The sequence below is a fragment of the Misgurnus anguillicaudatus genome, chromosome 13 (assembly GCF_027580225.2).
Source record: "Misgurnus anguillicaudatus chromosome 13, ASM2758022v2, whole genome shotgun sequence".
Taxonomy (NCBI): Eukaryota; Metazoa; Chordata; class Actinopteri; order Cypriniformes; family Cobitidae; genus Misgurnus; species Misgurnus anguillicaudatus.
The window spans coordinates 20,302,916-20,325,584 of record NC_073349.2 but is presented as its reverse complement, the minus strand read 5'-3'; the positions used below and the strand labels follow the sequence as shown (position 1 = coordinate 20,325,584).

The 22,669-nt window shown below is 37.8% G+C and overlaps 1 protein-coding gene across 3 annotated transcripts in view; it reads right to left on the bottom strand.

Annotated features, from left to right (window-relative positions):
• Nucleotides 1-7,383: 7,383 nt before the first annotated feature.
• Nucleotides 7,384-22,669, bottom strand: part of lmbr1l (limb development membrane protein 1-like) — a 27,469-nt gene continuing 12,183 nt past the window's right edge. For 2 of the 3 annotated variants that reach the window (XM_055189318.2, XM_055189317.2), the window contains exons 2-16: nucleotides 20,388-20,472; nucleotides 17,543-17,576; nucleotides 16,955-17,094; nucleotides 16,203-16,306; nucleotides 15,920-16,043; nucleotides 15,764-15,832; nucleotides 15,546-15,610; nucleotides 15,309-15,381; nucleotides 14,112-14,201; nucleotides 13,948-14,024; nucleotides 13,785-13,862; nucleotides 13,315-13,479; nucleotides 13,138-13,204; nucleotides 10,765-10,926; nucleotides 7,384-8,914 (exon numbers count right to left, since the gene is read on the bottom strand). In XM_055189318.2, the coding sequence (XP_055045293.1) occupies nucleotides 8,835-8,914; nucleotides 10,765-10,926; nucleotides 13,138-13,204; nucleotides 13,315-13,479; nucleotides 13,785-13,862; nucleotides 13,948-14,024; nucleotides 14,112-14,201; nucleotides 15,309-15,381; nucleotides 15,546-15,610; nucleotides 15,764-15,832; nucleotides 15,920-16,043; nucleotides 16,203-16,306; nucleotides 16,955-17,094; nucleotides 17,543-17,576; nucleotides 20,388-20,442 (1,383 nt within the window). In that variant the 5' untranslated portion in view covers nucleotides 20,443-20,472 and the 3' untranslated portion in view covers nucleotides 7,384-8,834. The remainder of the gene's footprint in view (nucleotides 8,915-10,764; nucleotides 10,927-13,137; nucleotides 13,205-13,314; nucleotides 13,480-13,784; nucleotides 13,863-13,947; nucleotides 14,025-14,111; nucleotides 14,202-15,308; nucleotides 15,382-15,545; nucleotides 15,611-15,763; nucleotides 15,833-15,919; nucleotides 16,044-16,202; nucleotides 16,307-16,954; nucleotides 17,095-17,542; nucleotides 17,577-20,387; nucleotides 20,473-22,669) is intronic. The other variant, XM_055189320.2, reaches the window with a different exon arrangement.

The window sequence follows — 22,669 nt, the reverse complement described above, 5'->3', positions numbered from 1 at the left end:
TTTTTTTAGAAAGCTAAGACTGAAGGGCTACTTGGAGGAACCAGAAATGTTTTTTTTTAGAAACCTTGGACTAAAAGGCTCCTTGGGGAACCAGAAGTGGTTCTTTTAGCACTGTAATGAGCCCCGTTTTATCAGACTGAGGTTCTTAGAGAAACCAGAAAGTGTTATATAAGTTACCTGTGACTGAAAGGTTCTTTGGGAAACCAAACAGTTTTTTTAGAAACCTTAGACTGAAAGGCTCCTTGGAGAACCAGAAATGGTTCTTTTAGCACTGCGGTAAAGGGCCATTTTATCAGACTGAGGTTCTTTGGGAAACCAAAAATGTTCTTTTAGAAACCTTCGACTGAAAGGTTCCTTGGGGAACCAGAAATGTTTTTTTAGAAACCTTAGATTGAAAGGTTCCTTGGGGAACCAGAAATGTTTCTTTTAGCACTGCTGTAAAGGGCCATTTTATTAGACTGAGGTTCTTTGGGAAACCAAAAATGTTTTTTTTAGAAACCTTAGACTGAAAGGCTGCTTGGGGAACCAGAAATGGTTCTTTTAGCACTGCGGTAAATGGCCATTTTATTAGACTGAGGTTTTTTGGGAAACCAAATGTTCTTTTAGAAACCTTAGACTGAAAGGTTCATTGGGGAACCAGAAATGGTTCTTTTAGCACTGCGGTAAAGGGCCATTTTATCAGACTGAGGTTCTTTGGGAAACCAAATGTTCTTTTAGAAACCTTAGACTGAAAGGTTCCTTGGGGAACCAGACATTTTTTTAAACAGTAGACTGAAAGGCTCCTTGGGGAACCAGAAATGGTTCTTTTAGCACTGCGGTAAATGGCCATTTTATTAGACTGAGGTTTTTTGGGAAACCAAAAATGTTCTTTTAGAAACCTTAGACTGAAAGGTTCCTTGGGGAACCAGAAATGGTTCTTTTAGCACTGCGGTAAATGGCCATTTTATTAGACTGAGGTTTTTTGGGAAACCAAAAATGTTCTTTTAGAAACCTTAGACTGAAAGGTTCCTTGGGGAACCAGAAATGTTTTTTAAACTTAGACTGAAAGGCTCCTTGGGGAACCAGAAATGGTTCTTTTAGCAGTGCTGTAAAGGGCCCGTTTTAATAGACTGAGGTTCTTTGGGGAACCAAACATGTTTTTTTAGAAACCTTGGGCTAAAAGGCTCCTTGGGGAACCAGAAGTGGTTATTTTAGCACTGCTGTAAAGAGCCCCGTTTTATCAGACTGAGGTTTTTAGAGGAACCAGAAAATGTTATATTAGTTACCTTTGACTGAAAGGTTCTTTGGGGAACCAAAAATGTTTTTTAGAAACCTAAGACTGAAGGGCTCCTTGGGGAACCAGAAATGTTTTTTTTAGAAACCTTGGACTAAAAGGCTCCTTGGGGAACCAGAAGTGGTTCTTTTAGCACTGCTGTAATAAGCCCCGTTTAATCAGACTGAGGTTCTTAGAGAAAAAATCAGAAAGTGTTATATTAGTTACCTGTGACTCAAAGGTTCTTTGGGAAACAGTTTTTTTAGAAACCTTAAGGTTCCTTGGGGAACCAGAAACGGTTCTTTTAGCACTGCTGTAATGAGCCCCATTTTATTAGACTGAGGTTCTTTGGGAAACCAAAATTTTATTTTAGATTAGACTGAAAGGCTCCTTGGGGAACCAGAAATTGTTTTTTTTTTAACTTAGACTGAAAGGCTCCTTGGGGAACCAGAAATTGTTCTGTTAGCACTGCTGTAAAGAGTCCTGTTTTATCAGACTGAGGTTCTAAGGAGAATCAGAAAATGTTATATTAGTTACATGTGACTGAAAGGTTCTTTGGGTAACCAAAATAGCTTTTTTGGAAACCTTAGACAGAAAGGCACCTTGGGGAACCAGAAATTGTCCTTTTTGGATTGCTGTATAGAGCCCAGTTTTTTTTTTTTTTAAGAGTGTAGTTTCATAAATCATTCCTGTCATCCACTAGGTCTTATTTTATGAATGCATTTAAGTTGGGCTTTTTTTTGAGATATTAATCAGACATCCCAGTCATCACAAATAACAGTAAATGTGGGGAAAGTCTTAATCAAAAGGACAAACGCTTTTAAAAGCACAATCAGTGATACAGATCGCACAGGGGAAACAGAGAAAATAGCTGCTATTAAACATTAAAGGCAGGAGATGACAATGAAAATAAACATAACTGTTTTTAAAATGGAAACCGTGTAATTGGGCAATAGTATTTCTGTACCCCCCATCCCTTAGCCTCTTACGCGACCTCACTCCCCCACTTCAGGATGGGAGTATATAGAACAGTGAATGGCTGAATTTCCTGAGCAGCCACAGCACAGAAAATGAGATCTTTCCTGCCAGAGTCGTTCTGTTACAGATGGATGGTGACTACACCTGGCCTTATAATAGTAAAGCGCCTCATGCTACTTTACTTGGCCTCAGCAAAATTAGATGCAGCGTCATTCGCAAAGCCCCCGATTCCAACTGCCTCGAATAGTTAGCTGATCCTCAGGGTAATGGTGTTCAATCAATCATGTCGGACGTCACGCAAAACATGTTTATGTAACGGGGTTTAAACATAAGGGGGACCCGCTAGTGGGTTTGATTTAAGAGGAAAGCGCTGACTAGACACAATACAGGATAAGATGTTTAATCTGTTGGCGGGGAGTGGTCAAGAAGAGTCAAGGAGCTGACACCCATTAAAAAAGCCAACCACCGTCCCTCACCCTGTTATCTGTGCAGGAAGAGACAGGGTGGTGTATCTGACAACGCTGAAAGCACATGATTTCTGGCTCTGGAACTTGACAGCATCACCGTAGGGTTTCATAGGCTGCCCCTTACCTTAAATAATACGCTTATCACAGTCCAGAGCAATGTGGCAGGGGATCACGGATAAACAGGATGATCTGTCATAAGTGTACGGTACATAGATACAGCGTGCTGCAGTGTGGCCTAGTTTAGTTGTTACGTAATGCACCACCTACAATGTATGCATCCTCGGTTCAAGTCTTTTATAAGAGATTTGCCTATATAATAATTGTTGCAATACAACAACAGTGACAGAACAATAGCAGATCAGGGTGGAACTTCCTGACCTGAAACAACCAGGTTAAAGGTCAAAAGAGAATCCTAAGAAAGTATCATCAAAATATTCCCTTCCCTGGCCATGTCAGTACCCAATCTTGTTATATTTCTTATCTTTGGGATAATTCGGTAAAACGAACTGATTATCAAAAGGGGAAAAAATAATGAATACACAACAATTTTGCAATTTGAAGCCGATACTCCTTTAAGGTCCCGTTCTTTCTGTGTTTTTGAAGCTTTGAGTGTGTATACAGTGCGCAATATAATGTATTCATGTTACACGTGTAAAAAATGTGGCATTTTTCACAAAATTTACTTATTTGTATAGCGCTGTTTTCACTGTCCTTAAAACGAGCTGATGTCTTCCTTGTTCTATGAAGTCCCTCCTTCAGAAATACATAACGAGTTCTGATTGTGTATTTGTTTAGTGTGTTGTGATTCGATAGCAGCTTAGCTTGCCGTTAGCTTAGCTGGCAATTGACATATTTCTGTGGGTGGAGTTTAGTCAAAAAACTGTTCTAGTGATGTCATTAAAGCAGGAAGTAGAGGGCTGTAGTCCAAACCAACCGTTTGCTGTAGGCTTCGAAACTTGACCTTTAAAAGATTAGTCCATTTTCTTTAAAAAATCCAGATAATTTACTCACCACCATGTCATCCAAAATGTTGATGTCTTTAAGAAATGATGTTTTTTGAGGAAAACATTCCAGGATTTTTCTCATTTTAATGGACTTTAATGGAACCCAACACTTCACAGTTTTAATGCAGTTTCAAAGGACTCTAAATGATCCCAAACGAGGCATAAGGGTCTTATCTAGCGAAACGATTGTCATTTTTGGTCAGAAAAATAAAAAATATGCACGTTTGGACCACAACTTCTCGTCTTCCTTCGGCTGTGTGACGAGCCAGCGCGACCTCACGAAATTGCGTAATGACGTGGAAAGGTCACGTGTTACATATATGAAACGCACATTTGCGGACCATTTAAACAATTAACTGACACAAAGATATTAATTAGTATCATTCGTCATACAACAACGCCGGAACGGTCCTCTTTCTCCACACTTGTAAACACTGGGGCGTAGTTTCGCATACATCAGGATACCTCTTGACAGGATGACGTTTTACGTGAAGTCGCGCTGGCTCATCACACAACAGATCTGTACACTAGATGTCACCTTGGCTACGGCAAGTCATTGGAATGAATGTGTCAAATAGAGCCGCCATCTTGAAACAGGGGAACCCTGCATCAACGTCATTGTAGGCAATGATGTAACGGAAATAAAATCTTCATAAATCGTCATGAATGCGATTTTCTAGGATTTTTTGTTCGTTCCAACAGTCAGACACGTATTTAGCATTAAGTCCAGAAAAAAAATTAAAGTTTTGATATTATGAAAATCTACTTTTTCTAACTATAATGCATAGTGCTAGTAGGCCTAACATCCATACGCAGCACAAAAATCCGGCATCGTCCATGAATTCGAAGTACAGGCGGAGATAGTAACATTACCTAGCTACTTCCTATGACAACACCCCTGTTCCAAGATGGCGGCGGTTTGACGCATGCTTAGAACCCCAAGGCAACATCTAGTGTACATATCTATGTCGTCACACAGCCGGAGGAAGACGAGAAGTTATGATGTAGAAGTGCATATTTTTTATTTTTCTTGCCAAAAATGACAATCGTTTCGCTAGATAAGACCCTTATGCCTCGTTTGAGATCGTTTAGAGTCCTTTGAATCTACAATTTTAAACTGAATTAAAACTGTTAAGTGTTGGGGTCCATTAAAGTCCATTAAAATGAGAAAAATCCTGGATTGTTTTCCTCAAAAAAACATAATTTCTTCTCGATTGAACAAAAAAAGACATCAACATTTTGGATGACATGGTGGTGAGAAAATGATCTGGATTTTTTTTAAAGAAAATGGACTAGTCCTTTAAAGGGATAGTTCACCCATTCTTTCATAATTTACTTATGTTATGCTAAACCTTTATGAGTTTCTTTATTCTGCTGAACAGAAAATAAAATATTTTGGAAAATGATGGAAAGCACACATCTTTTGACTTCCATAGTTTTCCGACAATGGAAGTCATTGGGGTACCATCCACTGTGTGCTTACCATCATTTATCAAAATATCTTTTTTTGTATTCAATTTATACAGGTTTAAAACAACATAAGGGTGAGTAAATGACCAAATTTACATTTTTGGGTGAACTATACATTTAATGTTGACAAACTTTTACCCCTTTACCAAATATGGTATGCGCATGCACTACATAGATTTTTGGCCAATCATAACTTATCTAAAATAAGCAAATCCCGACTTGCAAATGATGAGCAGGTACACCCTAAAAATGTCTGGGTTATTTTTTTGACCCATAATAGGTAAATATTGGACCGAACACATGCTGGGTAAAAATGACCCAATGTTGGGTTGATGTTATGCAACCATGGCTTATGGGTTACTTTTAATCCAGCGATGTGTTCTGTCCAATATTTACCCATTATGGGTTACAAATAACCCAGAAATGTTTAGAGTGTAGGAAGTCAAGGTGCATGTAACTTTAAAAGGACACTCCACTTTTTTGAAAATATTTTCATTTTTCAGCTCCCCTAGAGTTAAACATTTGATTTTTTGATTTGGAATCCATTCAGCCGATCTCCGGGTTTGGCGGTCCCACTTTTAGCATAGCTTAGCACAAACCATTGATTCTAATGAGACCATTAGCATCGCGCTCAAATATGACAAAAGAGTTTCAATATTTTTCCGATTTAAAATTTTTCTGTAGTTACATTGTGTACTAAGACCGACAGAAAAGTAAAAGTTCCCATTTTCTAGGCCGATATGTCTAGGAACTATACTCTCATTACGGCGTAATAATCAAAGACTTTACTGCTGTAACATGGCTGCAGGAGGCGCAATGATATTACGCAGCGCCCGAAAATAGTCCCCTGCTATTAAAAGTTACCAAGGGGACTATTTCCTGATTTTCTAAAATGCATCTTACAACATTGCAAACCTAACCGCTGGGTTTAAATAAACATATGCTGGCTTGTCTCATCCCACAGTTGGATCAAATTTAGGGATTTTGAGTTGGTTGGGTCCTTTTTTTACCCAACCAAAACCCAACATTTTTTGGCGTAGTGTAAAGCTATTTTCTGTCATTTTTCACAAAACCATCTCCAGGGGTTAATGTGAGAAAAGCTCTGGAGTGTGTGAAGAGAGCGTGTCATGAGTGTGTAAGGTGGGTGTGGATGTGCCGGTGCAGGCGGGCACAGTAGGCCATTATCAGTTGATTAGCAAGTCTTTTCCGGTAGCAAGTTTTGTGTTTTCCAGAAGGAATAATATCTTCTAATGCACTTTGGCACACACTTCAAACAACCATCAGGAAGGCTAATCTTTCTTTTTTCCCTTCATTCTTGTGTTTTGACAATAAAGATAGCCTATCGCAACGTGAAAGACTGGCTGTCTTCCTCTTGTAAGATATGATAAAATAATTTGTACCAGTCAGATTCCGACTGTTGGTCATGACAAATCAACCCAATAACACAACACAAATAAATTAAATGTTGGACACAAATTGAAATTGGGAGGGCATGTCCGATTCTCTACATTTTCAGCTTATAAACACATGCAGTTGTAAGTGAAAAGTGGATTGAAAATGTTGATACAATATCCCAGTCATATATACAAAATCAATATGTAAGACGCTTTTAATTTTTATTCATAAATACCAACCTACCAAAAGTCACATTCACTCTTTTTGCAAAAATGATTTTGATTTAACAATTTTACCAGAGGAAATTCAACACTAAACAAAAAGAGGAAAAACAAAACTCAGACAAATCATAATCAGAGGTGGGGATTTCTTTCTTTTTCTGCATTAATAGGAAAAAAGGAAAAAGGAAATGAACACTCAACAAGGAAAACGGATGGACGATATAGAGTTGACGGGGGCTGAAAGAGAGAAAGCGAGTGGCTGATGTAGGGCTTTTATCTGCCACGGGCATCCGTGCGGGAAAAGCACGAGATGGGTCAACAGCACCGTCTCTTTAGGCCTGCTGACAGACCCGGGGCAAAATAAAGACCCTGATTAAAGCTGGCCAGCTACGACCGGAGAGACAGCTGGGGAAGATGTATGTACACCAGAGCTAACTATAACCACGACGGCGCCATCAAAGAGGTGGTCAGGTGCTTGAATGGAAAGAAATATATGCTGACCTCTATGCAATGGTCAGAGGGAGATACAGACGAAAACATTTTTTTTTATGACTAAGAACAACATTTCCTCTTGGAAAAGACAACTGAAGCATTGGTTAGAAAAACAGGTGGAAATGTTTATTGTTCTTATTTCCTAAGAGTAGAAAATTGTACACATTTCTTCAAATCATTCATTTGGATTTGCCCAAACTAACAGTCAAACTATTAAAATAGCAGCAAGTTCTTAATGTGTTTTTTTTTATCTAATGCTCACTATATTTTTTAAGTTACTCTTACCCATTAATAATGTAGCACAGAAAATCCATCACTATCATCTATCACAATATCTCTTTTTTCCACTATCATCCTTGCCAAAGGATTCAATAAAAAATACATTCCGTAAAAGAGCAAAACATTTAAGAAAGGATTTTTCATCTTCATATGGCTACATCATTGTAAAATGGCACTCAACGGAAATGACAAACTCTAATTTGCAGAATTATAATGTGAAAGTTTAAAAAAAGGTTGATAAAGATCTCAAAAAGCTACTGTAGTGGATATTTGCTTTTATAAAACACTGCCCCCTACTGGCCACCACCTGAAGAACGTTTAAAAATGATGCTAAAAGAATAAAAAAATATAAATAACAGAATTATACAAATGACAGTGTCATCATATAAGATGCGTATACCATAAATAATACTGCATATAAAACAACGAATGATTATCAAATTGTAAAACCCCATTAATCAGTGTCACAACACCACCACAAGTGTCCATGAAACAGGAAATGGGTACGTTTGTGTGGATGGTCCCTCTACACAGCTCAACCTAAAAAGCTAAACTTTGACCTTATTGTCTGATTTAAGTGTTCGTAAACCGACACACACATTTGGTCAACAAAACAAATTTCTGGAAGGCGGTTAAGTTTGATTTGGTGTCAACTTTCATAGCATAATATTGCACATTAAAGCTTTACAAATAAACACGTACTGTAAAAAAACACATTCACAGTTAACTGGGCCTTAAGCCTGAAATCAGCATATTACTTTTTTTTTTACATACGCTTTAAAACCATTTTTCTATTTCCCTTAAACTGCATCATGTCCAATACTCCCAGTTTCTTCACCTCAGTCAGATGCTGACAAACACCATTACACGACGTCTGCCGGGATCAATGTCTTGCTACAGCAGTCCAGTAATGACCCGCATCACAACCGGGATTGGACTGGTTGAATGACACTAAAAATAGTCACATACAAGGGGAAAGTGCGGAGGCCCACCAGGACTCAACACACTTATTCAACCAGCAGGAAAAGGAAACGTGGTCGGGACTGTGATGTCATCCTCTGAAATAGCTCTCCTGTCTGGACATAAGTCCTTATAAACAATTGTTCATTTTTCACGCAGGCATTTTTTTCAAGTGTACTGACGATTGAAAGGCCAGAAAAGAAGATCCCTTTATTAAATGTACGGTAAGGTGGTCCCTTGTACCGTAATAGCTTTGAAGACCATATACCAGATTGGACTGACCACAGGGAGTTCACCAGCAACTCGAGGGGCCGTTTCAGTGAATTTTTGAAAGCCCACTGGCCAGGAGAAGTTTAAGGGGGACGGTGGATCGGGACACGGTCAGTCTATGGAGGCCTGAAAAAAGAAAACAACATTGTAACCTTGATTTAACAGTAAATGCACTTTTTGCAGGCAATGTCTCGCAAATCAATCAATAAATAAAAAGCAAACTAGGGGGTGATGCTATTCTGCATTTTAAAGAGTGTCTATGTTTGTACATGCACGTGGGGGTGTGGTTGGGTGGCCTGGTAAGGCTCAGCAGTGGTGTTTGTGTTGGGTGGAGGGCGATGGGTGTGTGCGCTCCAAAAGGGGTTTTTGACAGCAAACCCTCTAGGTCCCCAAGGAACCTTTCTCCCCTCCTGTCCACTCTCACTTTCCTGAGAGAATTGTGCCTTTTCTATCTAAGGAAAGGGACCTACCCATAGAGAAACATGGCGTGCGTTGGGAACACCTCAGTCGGGGGCTTACTACAAACACTGGCAAATGGCAACGTAACACACCCCTTGTCCTTTTGAGATACAATGTGCATTTTCCTCGTGAGATAATGTCACAATGAGTATTAACAGAAATGTTCTGGATTCGGTACAAGTTTTATTGACGCCATTTGTGGTGAATGTTAATTTTCATAGAAAGTAATTTCGCTTACTTCTAGTGGCGGCCGGTGACTTCTTTTTCGAGAGCGCAAAGCCATGTAAAAAAACGTGCCTGCTGGCTGCTGCAGATGCTTCGGAGTTGTTTATGATAATATTACGTTTGCCAGATACTTGCTTAAAAGAGACATTTCACTTTTTTTGAAAATATGCAAACCTTTCAGATCTCCCAGAGTTAAACACCTGATTCCCACCGTTTCCATTCAACTGATCTCCGGGTCTGTCGCTAACACTTTTAGCATAGCTTAGCATAATCCATTGAATCTTATTAGACCATTAGCATCACGCTAAAAAATAACCAAAGAGTTTCAATATTTTTCTGATTTAATACTTGACTCTTCTATAGTTACATCGTGTGCTAAGACTGACGGAAAATGAAAAGTTGCGATTTCCTTCTCTCAAACTGACATGATAATCAGTGACTTTGCTGATGTAACATGGCGGCAGCAGGCCTAGTGATACTATGGAGTGCCCGAAAATAGTCCCATGCTATTGAAAGTAACCAAGAGGACTATTTTCGGGCAGTGTCCAATATTACTACCCTGCTGCAGCCATGTTACATCAGCAAATTATTTTTTATTATTATTTTTAGCGCAATGCTAACGGTCTAATCAGATTCAATGGATTGTGCTAAGCCATGCCAAAAGTGCTAGCACCAGACCCGGAGATCAGCCGAATGGACTCCAAAACGGCAAGAATCAAATGCTTAACTCAAGGGGAGCTGGAAAATGAAAATATTTTCAAAAAAAGTGGAATGTCCCTTTAAACTTATGTGTGATCAGAGTTTAGAGTTAAGTTAGTGCCTTGGGAGTATTTTATGAACGTGAGCATCTCTTTTAACATAAATCCTTTCGAAGTGTGTGCAGCAGGCACTTTTCACATGATGCGACAAGCACATTTTGACATGACGAGCAACACACGATACTCCAAACTCATATTTTGAATTCACGCCCCTCGGAAGTCACTGGCCACCACTGTTTAATACAGAAGTACACGCACATACGCACACACACACACACACACACGAACAAACAATGTCTTAAAGATATAACTGTGATATTGATGAGTATAGCATTGTGTTAGCAACATTAAAGTCATGGGTCTGAAGAACACATGCAGGTATTCAATGTATAGCTTGAATGAGTGTATATAAAAGCATAAGTGTCTGTGCACTTATCTTGCAGTTATTTTAACGTTTAAGAATAAATATCATGAAGAGATGGCAATGCCTGGTTTAACGTCTACATATTGCACAAACACAAGCATGCAACTAACCGAAGGCACGGATGAGCTCTCTTTGCAATGCCCATGTGACTGTTTTAATGAGGCAGGCAGAGGTTAGGCCAGCAAACAGTATGTTGTATAGGAAAACAATGTGGAAATTTCCAAGCCAGTTATATCTCCCGAAGTCTCCAAGCAGATCAAACCTTGTGATTCCTAAACGGAATTAAAAGGAAAACATTATTACCACACATGAAATTCAACCGTTCACTTCTGCAACACATAAAAGTGCCTACCAGGTGCCCTCTAGTGGATGGAAACAACAATGCTATTTAATATCATCATAATTTCATCATAATTAAATGGTTATTAAACTTTAATATTATGGCATGTGACGTATTCGGGCATTTTCCTAGTCCCAGGCTAAAATACATGTTAATTTAAAAACAACTTGCACTGACTTATCTTAGCACAGTGTTATTGTTTTGTCTCAAGATGCACACCAGTTGTTTTTTGTAAGGTAGGTTTGTAAAATTCACATAAATGTCCTAATATAACTAAAGCTTAACTTAAAGGATTAGTCCATTTTCTTAAAAAAAAAAAAAAAAAATCCAGATAATTTTCTCACCACCATGTCTTTGTTCAGTCGAGAAGAAATTATATTTTTTGAGGAAACATTCCAGGATTTTCAATGCAGTTTAAAATTGCAGTTTCAAAGGACTCTAAATGATCTCAAACGAGGCATAAGGGACTTATATAGCAAAACAATAGAGACAGAGCGCAGCGCGTCATAACCTGAAAACCACGCCCACCGGGGGGGAAAGCGATCCAACAGTCTCCATTGACTTTGTATTGCGAGAAGCCGCCTCCTTGTCATTTCTGGCTTATAACAAAAAACTGAATAATGCCTAAAAGCTGCTGTGTGACAATATGTACAGCTAACAAGCCAAATAACCCAGAAATAAGTTTTTATAAGCTGTCGAGCCGTAAAACCCAGCCTTTAAGGAGAATAAAGTGGATTGCCGACTGCGTTTCCCCCTATTGGACGCAGTTTTACTAATAGGAGTACTATGAAAAGTTGCCTGTTTCCATTTCTGTGTCTGGACGCTCGTTTTTTGAAGTTGAAAGCTTATAAAAAAGTATTTGTTTTTTTTGGCTTGTTAGATGTACACCTTGTCACACAGCAGCTTTTAGGTATTATTCTGTTTTTAAGTTTAATCTGTAAATAAGTTTTTATAAGCTGTCGACCCCAAAAAACGAGTGTTTAAAGACACAGAAATGGAAACAGACAACTTTTCATAGTAATACTATTAGTAGAACTGCGTCCAATAGGGGGAAACGTAGTCGGCGATCCACTTTATTCTCCTTAAAGACTGGGTTTTACGGCTCGACAGCTTATAAAAACTTATTTGGCTTGTTAGCTGTACATATTGTCACACAGCAGCTTTTAGGCATTATTCAGTTTTTTGTTATAAGCCAGAAATGACAAGGAGGCGGCTTCTCGCAATACAAAGTCAATGGAGACGGTTGGATCGCTTCCCCCCCCCGATGGGCGTGGTTTTCAAATTTGCATAACTGCGCTCTGTCTCTATTGTTATTTTTGGCAAGAAAAATAAAAAATATGCACTTTTAAACCACAACTTCTCGTCTTCATCCGGTCGTGTGTTGCGCCATCGCCACCTCACGTAATACGTCATCACATCAAGAGGTCACGGATGACGTTAACGAAACTCCGCCCCAGTGTTTACAAGTGTGGAGAAAGAGGGCCGTTCCGACGTTGTTGTATGTGGAATGATACTAATTAACGTCTTTGTGTCAGTTTATTGTTTAAAATTGTCCGCAAATGTGTGTTTCATATATGTAACACGTGACCTTTCGACGTCATTACGCAATTACGTGAGGTCGCGCTGGGCGTGTCACAGGACCGGAGAAAGTTGTGGTTTAAAAGTGCATATTTTTTATTTTTCTTGCCAAAAATTACAATTGTTTCGCTAGATAAGACTCTTATGCCTTGTTTGGGATCGTTTAGTGTCCTTTTTAAAACTGCAATTTTAAACTGCATTAAAACTGTTAAGTGTTGGGGTCCATTAAATTGAGAAAAATCCTGGAATGTTTTTTGAAAAAACACAATTTCTTCGACTGAACAAAGAAAGACATCAACACCTTTTTGTGACACGGTGGTGAGTAAATTATCTGCATTTTTTTTTTTTTAAGAACATTGACTAATCCTTTAACCTAAACCCTGTCCGGGAAACTGCCCCTTTAATCCAAGACAAAGATTACCAAATTATTAAAATAATTAAATATTTTAATTATTAATTCAAGTATATTAAAATTAATATAACCATTTAAAAAAATCAGAAAATAAAAATGTACCTATATAAAATATAAATCACCCACATAATATTTACTTTTATATATACTTACCCAATGTGCGGGAGAAAACAGGCAAAGCTGAACTGAGTATTAGAAGAGACACACAGTTTGCTATAATCTGTGGACACACACAACATGTAAACTTGAATACAAAAAGCCACAACATAAGAGTCTCAGGAGGAGCATAAGCTCAGTTACGCTGCTATTTGCAACTATGCATTTTTGTACCTGTGTGAGGGTCGTGTCCTGTGCCTGTGGCAACAAACTAGTGAAGAGAGGAGAACTGTAAAAGCCCACGACCGAGGAGACCATGAGATACAGTATAAGAACCACCTGCACCGCAGCTCCCAAAGAACCAAACATGGAGAAAGAGGCGAGCCCCAGACGAGGGTCCTAGAGAACCACCCATTGTGTTATTAGCCACTTACTTGTCTTATTAATCTGTTCATGCATTACTCATTAGGAGTATAGACACACATAGTCAATACATTTTTAACTAATGATGAGTTGCTAAAACTTATCAAATTACATTAGGCAATTTTAACCTGGTTTTATGTTATACTGTAGTCAAAAACTACTTGCACAGCCAATTTGAATATACTTGAAATATGGCAGTGTATAACAAACTGTATTACAGTGTATAATGTACTAAAATATACAGGAGCTATAGGTCAAATACAACAGTTTTTAGGTCTCACCTCCATTCCTCTCGGCATAGCAGACTCATCAAAGAGGAGCTCAAGCACATGGAAACACACCATCAGCACACAGACGGCCTGGGACAGACAGTACATTTGGTTTCAGCATTATAGCACTGCTGCAGTCTATATGATCCTCATTATATTTAAAGTTTGTTCTTACCGTCAATGCTAAAAGCAGCAGCATAGCCAGTGGGTATCCCAGGTTTCGTTGCCATGGAGATGCTCTCTCTCGCAATTCTAAAATATAAGAACGGACTTGATGAAGAGCAATGCATACAGCATAGAGAAGTCCAATATTTTCAGCAGGTATAGCATCATTCTCACCTAAAGCAATGCGTTTTGCCCGTACATTCAAAAACTGCTTGTTGACCGTCTCTGCTTTAACGCTAACATTAACCCAACAGGAGGTGCAACCTGAAACATAAGACAGATATGTTCAAGATATTAACTGCAAGTCTACATTTAAAGGGGACATTTTACAAGACTTTAAGATGCTAAATTAATATTTGGTGTTTCCAGAGTGCATATGTGAAGTTTTAGCTGAAAATATCATATAATTTATTATAGCATGTTAAAATTGTCACTTTGTAGGTGTGAGCACAAATGTGCCATTTTGGGTGTGTCCTTTAACATGCAAATGAGCTGATCTCTGCACTAAATGGCAGTGGAGTGGTTGGATAATGCAGATATTATCCCCTTCTGACATCATCAGAGGAGCCAACTTTTAATGACTTATTTTTTCACATGCTTGCAGAAAATGGTTTACCAAAATTGAGTTACTGGGTTGATATTTTTCACATTTTCTAGGTTGATACAAGCACTCGGGATTGGGACCCAATTTAAACATGTAAAAAGTCAGATTTTCATGATATGTCCCTCAACGTTTTGTTTTAAGTCGTTCAAAACCTGACTGTAAAACAAAAGATATTTGAGAATACTTTGGTCTTTTGTGAGTGCAAACCCCACATGCATTATAATAGCGCCCCCTAATGTATGATTCAGTTTCTTCATATTCACCTGTTGAATTCTGACTTTTATAATTTGCAATGTTTCTAATTGCATCTTGTTTTTGCAGTTAACTATATCTTGTCTAAAGTAGTGGATTTGTATTAGAAGTAGAGGTTTATGCCAAAAAAAGTTTGCATGCGCTAAAAGAGTTTTGCAACAGAAGGGAGTCAAAATCTTTAAATCCTAATGAAATGACTAAAGTGATGTTAAAATAAGGCATATAATAACCTTTCATTGCCATTAGAGTAAAAATTACTGAACCTAAACCTAAGAACGTGATAAAAATGCTCATTTACAAGAAAACATGTCAGATGGGTTTTGCCTATAAACTCTTCAAATCATGAAAGCATTTTCATTTTTGGGGACTTTCCTTTGAATTTGATAGTAAATCACATTTTTATTTAATTTGTTTTAAAGAAAAAGACAGACTGTGAGCAAGAGAGAAGAGAAAGAGAGAACAAGACAAATGGATCTTTTAAAGGGGGTGCATATTTCCTATATCCTAAAACTCACTGTTCAGCTTCCTGGAAAGGGAGGCTTCTTCAAACACTGCACAGTTCATCGTCTCCTCAACATTCTCCAGCAACTGAAAAGCAAAAGAGACTAAACCTTAGGCAAACATACAAAGAGCTATCAAGGGATTCATGCAAATTTTTATATTGTGCAATGAAAAAAATAATAATTATGATCCTCCACTTCAAAAGCACCCGTAACCAATAGCTAATTTTCAAAGAAAATGTATCCACCTACCCGAGGTTTGACCAATAAACTTCCAGTGACACTAAACATACGTGACAGCCCAAAAGGTGTACACACTGTTGCAAGACAAAAGACATTTCAAGCACAGAATATAAATGGTCATTATAATAAAAACACATTAATCTTTAAAAGGAATTGTAAAAATAGCAATATGTGTATACATAAAACGCAGATACAGGATATAGGCACGCAACAGAACATATACTTACACAACAGTAGCAGAACTCCAAAGAGTGAGATTCCAGAGTAGAGATAGGGAAGATAATATTCCCACAGGTCTTTAAAAAGCATGACAAAATGTACAATGAGTTGCGCACTACTATATCTACAGACAGATAATGTGTTCAGTAAAGAAGTGCCCTCACCGTAAAGACTCTCACGAGCGGCATTGTCATGGAGAAGAGCTGATGCCACCCACAAGATGCCCAGTACCAGCAGACTGAGGAGCAGCAACATCACTGCAGTCTCATATACCCGTGACATTACACCCTTTAAGAAGAAACACACAAACATTAATGGAGATCAGACACTTAACTGTAGGTTCATAGGTTCGATCCTTGGTAACACATGCAAAAATGTATAGCTTTAATGCACTGCAAGTAACTGAACGGAGATGCTATTATGCTAATTTAATAATATGGTTTTTACCTTTTTAGAGCCTGCGAACCCTTCTGCTTCAGTAAAGAAGTATGCAAAAGGCATGAGGAAGACCAGCGAGAGGTTTGAGAATAAGAAGACTAAGTTCCACAAGCCTGAGGGAAAGATGAAGCGTTTGATTGGTTACAAAAAATATCTTCCTTTGTGTTCAGCAGAACAAAGAAATGTATATAGGTTTGAAAACAACACGAGGGAGAGTAAATGAAGACAGAATTAGCATTTTTGGGTGAACAATCCCTTTACTTGGGTATAAAGATATATAAAAGTTATTAACCACTAGAGGGCAACCTATTGCTATTACAACTTGTATGCTTACATCATAAAGCTGACTTTGCTTTATTTATCACTTGGGCTGAAATTTGAATGCTAAGTCTATTGTTATCACATACAACTTTGCGGCGTATGATGCCTGGCATTACGTAGGGCTGTAAAACTGTGTAAAGCACTTCATCTTACTCTTACCTCAATAAAGTAATCAAAACCAAACAAATCTGGATTTAAACTTAACTGTGTGGCCTTGAACTTGTAGCCAAAATTTTAGCTCTGTTTGCCAGGACCGATAGCATGTGATAACAACAGAGACATAACACAGATCTGTGTGTTCCCTCACTAAATTCTTATGGGAATTAACAAAACATTAACGTCAAAGTCAAATTTAGCTCAGGCTGCATTATAATCACACAATACTGCCGTACAATTAAAGCAAACAGATCAGTTATTCATTAGGGCGTGTGTTTGTGTACCGCGGATCAGCGAGCCATTGAGCCACTGCATGTAATAACTGTGTGGGAATGTGAGCAGGACTTCATTGGATAGGATGGAGATGGGAAGGAGCAGGACAGCACACACGGCGACCGACAGTGTGAACGTGCACAGCCACAGCCTGCAGAATAAGAGACGGACAGTGAAGACAGGCAGACAATGTGTTAAAGTAGCTCTTTATATTGACATGGTGCCAGGGCTGTAAACGGCACGTTGGAGGACCAAAGGGCAACTTGTCCAGTTAGACTAAACTAATGAGGGCCATATGATAGGGTGATATAATTTTCTGTGAACATTAAAGTTTGATACTCATCATTGACAAAGATATCAAGTTTTAATTTTCACAGAATGTTCTTTACATTATGCAAGGATGATTTATGTAGAAAACAATGTAGAAAGACTTTAGCTCAGATTTTTTACAGACTGGGTCACATATATGAGGTCATGTTTCAGTTAGGATGTTGCCATTATGTAGACATCTTGCTAGGTTTTGAAACAAAGAGCATGTCTTACATCAGCCATTTTTAGGACATCAAACTTAAACCTTAATATACAGAGTGTTTACTTACGCAATTTTATTGACAATGGCATCTTCAATGTCATCTGTGGCAAAAAATAAAACAGATGCATGTTTGTCAACACAACACAAACACACTGTAAACATAATGATGTATAGATTCACAGTTTGCTTTCTAATTTTGATACATTTTTCTGACTGGCCTGGCTAGATGTTACATTGGGGTGGGAACTGTTTGTCTGAACAATGGAAGATAAAAGCAGATTACAAAAATTGTTAACAGATTAGTCAATTTTCTTTAAAAAAAATCCAGATAATTTACTCACCACCATGTCATCCAAAATGTTGATGTCTTTCTTTGTTCAGTAGAGAAGAAATTATGTTTTTTGAGGAAACATTCCAGGATTTTTCTTATTTTAATGGACTTTAATGGACCCCAACACTTGACAGTTTTAATGCAGTTTAAAATAGCAGTTTCAAAGGACTCATACGAGGCATAAGGGTCTTCTCTAGCGAAACAATTGTCATTTTTGGCAAGAAAAATAAAAAAGACTTTTCGTCTTCCTCCGGTCCTGTGGCACGCCAGCGCGACCTCACGTAATATGTCATCACGTCAAGAGGTCACGGATGACGTATGCGAAACTACGCCCCAGTGTTTACAAGTGTGGAGAAAGAGGACCGTTACGACATTGTTGTATGTCGAATGATACTAATTGATGTCTTTGTGTCAGTTTATTGTTTTAAATGGTCTGCAAATGTGCGTTTCATGTAACACGTGACCTTTCGACGTCATTACGCAATTACGTGAGGTCGCGCTGGCTCGTCGTCACACAGCCGAAGAAAGAAGAGAAGTTGTGGATTAAAAGTGCATATTTTTTATTTTTCTTGCGAAAAATGACAATCGTTTCGCTAGATAAGACCCTTATGCGTCGTTTGGGATCGTTTAGAGTTCTTTGAAATTGCAATTTTAAACTGCATTAAAACCGTTAAGTGTTGGGGTCCATTAACTCTTTCACCGCAGCGTTTTTAAAAAAAGTTGCCAGCCAGCGCCAGCGTTTTTCATGATTTTCACAAAAGTTTAATGCCTTCCAGAAAATGTTCTTCTTCAAATATATTAACATACAATATACCAAATGAAAGAACAGACCCTCTGCTTTCAAACAAAAAAATCAGTTTCATCCTACCTTCAGAAGTTCTTTTGTAATCAGCTTTTGAATATGGGTAGGTTTCTGCAAAAACACCACATTTTGAGGAAAAAGCAGAGATAATTCCATTTTTGTGACGGACTTTTCATAGAGATCCCATTCAGAGCGATCTTTAAAACAGACACGGACATGCAGCAGCTTGCCATAGGGCAATACTTCCGGTTTTAAAAAGTTGCGGTGGATAATAGCGGTATTGCGGAAAGACGGAAATACTCGTCAAAGGCGGGGAAGCGTTTTCTCTTGATTGACGAGATATCTCGTCAATGGCGGGGAAAGAGTTAAAGTCCATAAAAAAAAAATCCTAAAATATTTTCCTGAAAAAAAAACATATTTTCTTCTCAACTGAACGAAGAAAGAAATCAACATTTTGGATGACAAGGTGGTGAGTAAACTATACGGATTTTTTTTCATTGACTAATCCTTCATGTACGATTAAGACAATTGTCTATTTATGCAATTCTGTTTCCACTTATATCACAAAACAAGTCACCAATAATGAAATAATTGCAATGCACCAAAAGGCAATTATGAAAAACCCATCTCTGTTAACATATCAGTTTGAACATTATAGCAAACAATCTCTGTGTGAAAGGAAATTAGTTTCAGCAACAGGAATATGAGAAGTACATGAGGTACCTTAGACCGAATAAAAAATAAATAAACCTCGGACTATTCACATGTGCAATACACATTGAAACTTGCCTAAGATAACAGCTGCGGGGTAAAGCCGTGTGATATTTCCGGAGAACGTTATAGTTAAACAACAGCTTAATGCAGAACAGGTTTTTGCAAATATGCTTTGAAAAAGTCAAAATTCAAGCAACAGGTTCACACAACATGAATTGGCAACAATCCATGTATGTTAAAGTTGCAAAATATCTTAAGTGATTGATTCATATGCGTTCCTATATGCTATACTGTCTGTATGTATCCAAGTTAACGTCTCAATATAATTAAGAGTTTATTAACTTTTCATTTCAATCACTGATTTTACAATGATTTCAATCAGTCAATATTAAAGATATCAAGATTATATAGTTGGATGATTTTATGTAAAAAAAAAAAAAAACAGTAAATCACCAAAAATGACATAACAAAATGTATCGGTGCCTAATATATATATTTGTAAAAAAGAATTCAGCAATCTATATAATGTGATTATTAAAACACGTTGAAAAGCAAGAGCACCACAAAAGTAGAAAAACAGATTTTTCCACAGAGAAGGTAAAGCAGAACAGAATGAAAATAATGGGTGTGCACCAAACCATGAGGTAGTCTCATCTTATGAAACATCAGTCAGTGGTTAAGCAGGGGGGCTATGTTTATCTAATAGGAAAATTCCTGGTCCATACTACTGCCCTCCCTAAATGTTACATAACTTCTGAGCAACAATAGGCTGACCCCATTTAATTTTCAATTTTACAGCTAAAGATGCAGAGAAATGATGCTTGCCAAATAATAGATGTGTTTTACTGTGCATCATGGAGCACATTGTAACCAAACAGACTTATTTGCAAAGAGCAAGAGCATGACCAGGTCAGGTTGTGCTGACCAGCAAACATTAAGTCTTTAGAAATGTTGTTAAGCTCAAAGAACAGCTGTGGTTATCACAGGTGTGCTTTGATGGATTGAACTGCAGACAAACAACTGTTGGGGGTCGGTGAAGGGGTTGCTGGGCGTAGCCGAACTTACCGTTGACAAACTCGGCATTCTTCTTAAAGTGGGTGAGAATGAGGTGAGACAACATGTACAGGCAAATGAAGAGCAGCACGCAAATCTGAAAAAAGAACCAGAATATCAGTGCAAAAAATTATTGAACATGAAAGAAAAATAAAATATTTTATTTAAAAAAAAGACTAGTTTTAAGTAACTAAACATACATTTACAATTATGTTTTTATGTAGATTCATATTATATTTACATGTATGCATTTGGCACATGCATTATCCAAAGCGACTTGCAGTGCATTAAAAGGTATACATTTTTTATCACCATGCATGTTCCCTAGGTTAAAACACATGACTTTTTGTGCTGTTAATGCAATGCTCTACCACTGAGCAACACTTGCCATTTAAGACACAGACAAAAACAGATTTCCAAAAAATATTGTCACTACTTTGAAAATCTACGACAGCCGCTTACACATGATCCCTAAATGAAAAAGTAAAGTGATCAGAGAGATGTAGCAGGGCAAAAATCATGGGTTCGATCCTTTTTAAGAGGGGAGGGGGGGGGTTCAATGGTATTTCATGCATTCTGACTTATTAAAACAGTTTAAAGGTTGGTTTCCTCATGCTAAACAAATGCAAAGTGTCAAAAAAGCAGAGCCGAATGCACTTCGCCAGGGTTTGTACAAGTTTCGTAAAGTTGTACAGGTCCAGCTGATGTTTCAGGGGTAAGCTGTACGTATAATTTTATTTTTATGGGCACTTTTCCTGGAAAACCACACCCACACGTCAATCAGCGGGACAGCGAGAGGCGAGGACGCCAAGTTACAGGCAACAGCTTTGTTTTATATTAAATATGTTTTAATATGTAAAATAAATCTTTGTTGTACCCAGTGTACATATGTGAAGTTTTAACTCAAAATACCCCACAAATAATTAGTTATAGCGTGTTAAAATTGCCACTTTGTAGGTGCGTGCATTTTTTGGGCGTGTCCTTTAAAATGCAAATGAGCTGATGTCTGCACTAAATGGCAGTGTTGTGGTTGGATAGAACAGATTAAGGGGCGGTATTATCCCCTTCTGACATCACAAGGAGAGCCAAATCTCAATGACCTATTTTTTCACACGCTTGCAGAGAATGGTTTAGCAAAACTAAGTTACTGGGTTGATCTTTTTCACATTTTCTAGGTTGACAGAAGCACTGGGGACCCAATTATAGCACTTAAAAATAGAAAAAGTCAGATTTTCATGATACATCCCCTGTAATACTCAACAATGGCACAAAAGAAAGAGTGTTTTTGGATGTAAGAATAAAGTTAGAGTAGAATAAAGGGTAACAAAGGGTACCTTTAAAAATGTCCTAATATGCACCAATTAGGTATAATTATGTATATATTTGGCTACAAAAAGGTACCAATATGAATTCTTTAGGTGCAGAGGTGAAAGGGTAACGCCCCAGTGACAGCTAGGGACTATTTTTGGACATTTTTTCCTGACAGTGTATTATTAGTAGTAGTAGTATTATTAACCTCTCACTTTGTTTAAAAGCATTTAAAGAGCCCTTGTTATTTTTAATTTTGACATAATTTACATTTTGGATAAAAGCGTCTGGCAAATGAGTAAAATGTTAAATGTCTAACGAAAGACGTGTGAAACATGACTATTGTCCTAGCATAAACCATATGAGAGTGTCTAGTACAATTATTCAAAATCCCTTCTTTTGTGAACCACATGAGAGTCATATTTTTTTGAAACGACATGAATGCTACGGATCAAAATGTCATATATTCTCAGAGACGACGTCACCATCCTAATCTTGAACAGGCAAGTACAACTACAAGATGTGCCGTGTCGTGTAGATATGCCAAGCTTATCGTGAACGTGTTACAGAGACAGAACCGAGATCAGAGGTCATGCAGCAAACTCCAACATAGGCACTTTATCACTGATATATGCTGCTATGTTCAAGATTGACTTTATAGCTCTGTGACATAACAACTCCTAATCAGGGGAAAAGGAATGCTTCAATTAAATTGTGTGACCAACAAAAAAGGAGCCAAGTCATTAAAGTAAATCAATAAGCAGAAGAGTGTAATTTTCCAAGCCAGCTGTCTCTTATGTCTCTTATATGCAAAGTCAAGAATCTGGATTCCAGATGACAAAACATCCACAATGTGTGTGTGAGAGGGTTGACAGATAAAGGTTGATGAATATGCCTCGAATGCATAAAGTGGGATTGAATCATTGATCACACACACTGTATTTGAATATGTTTATAACACTACAAGCTGTTATCATCCAACAAAT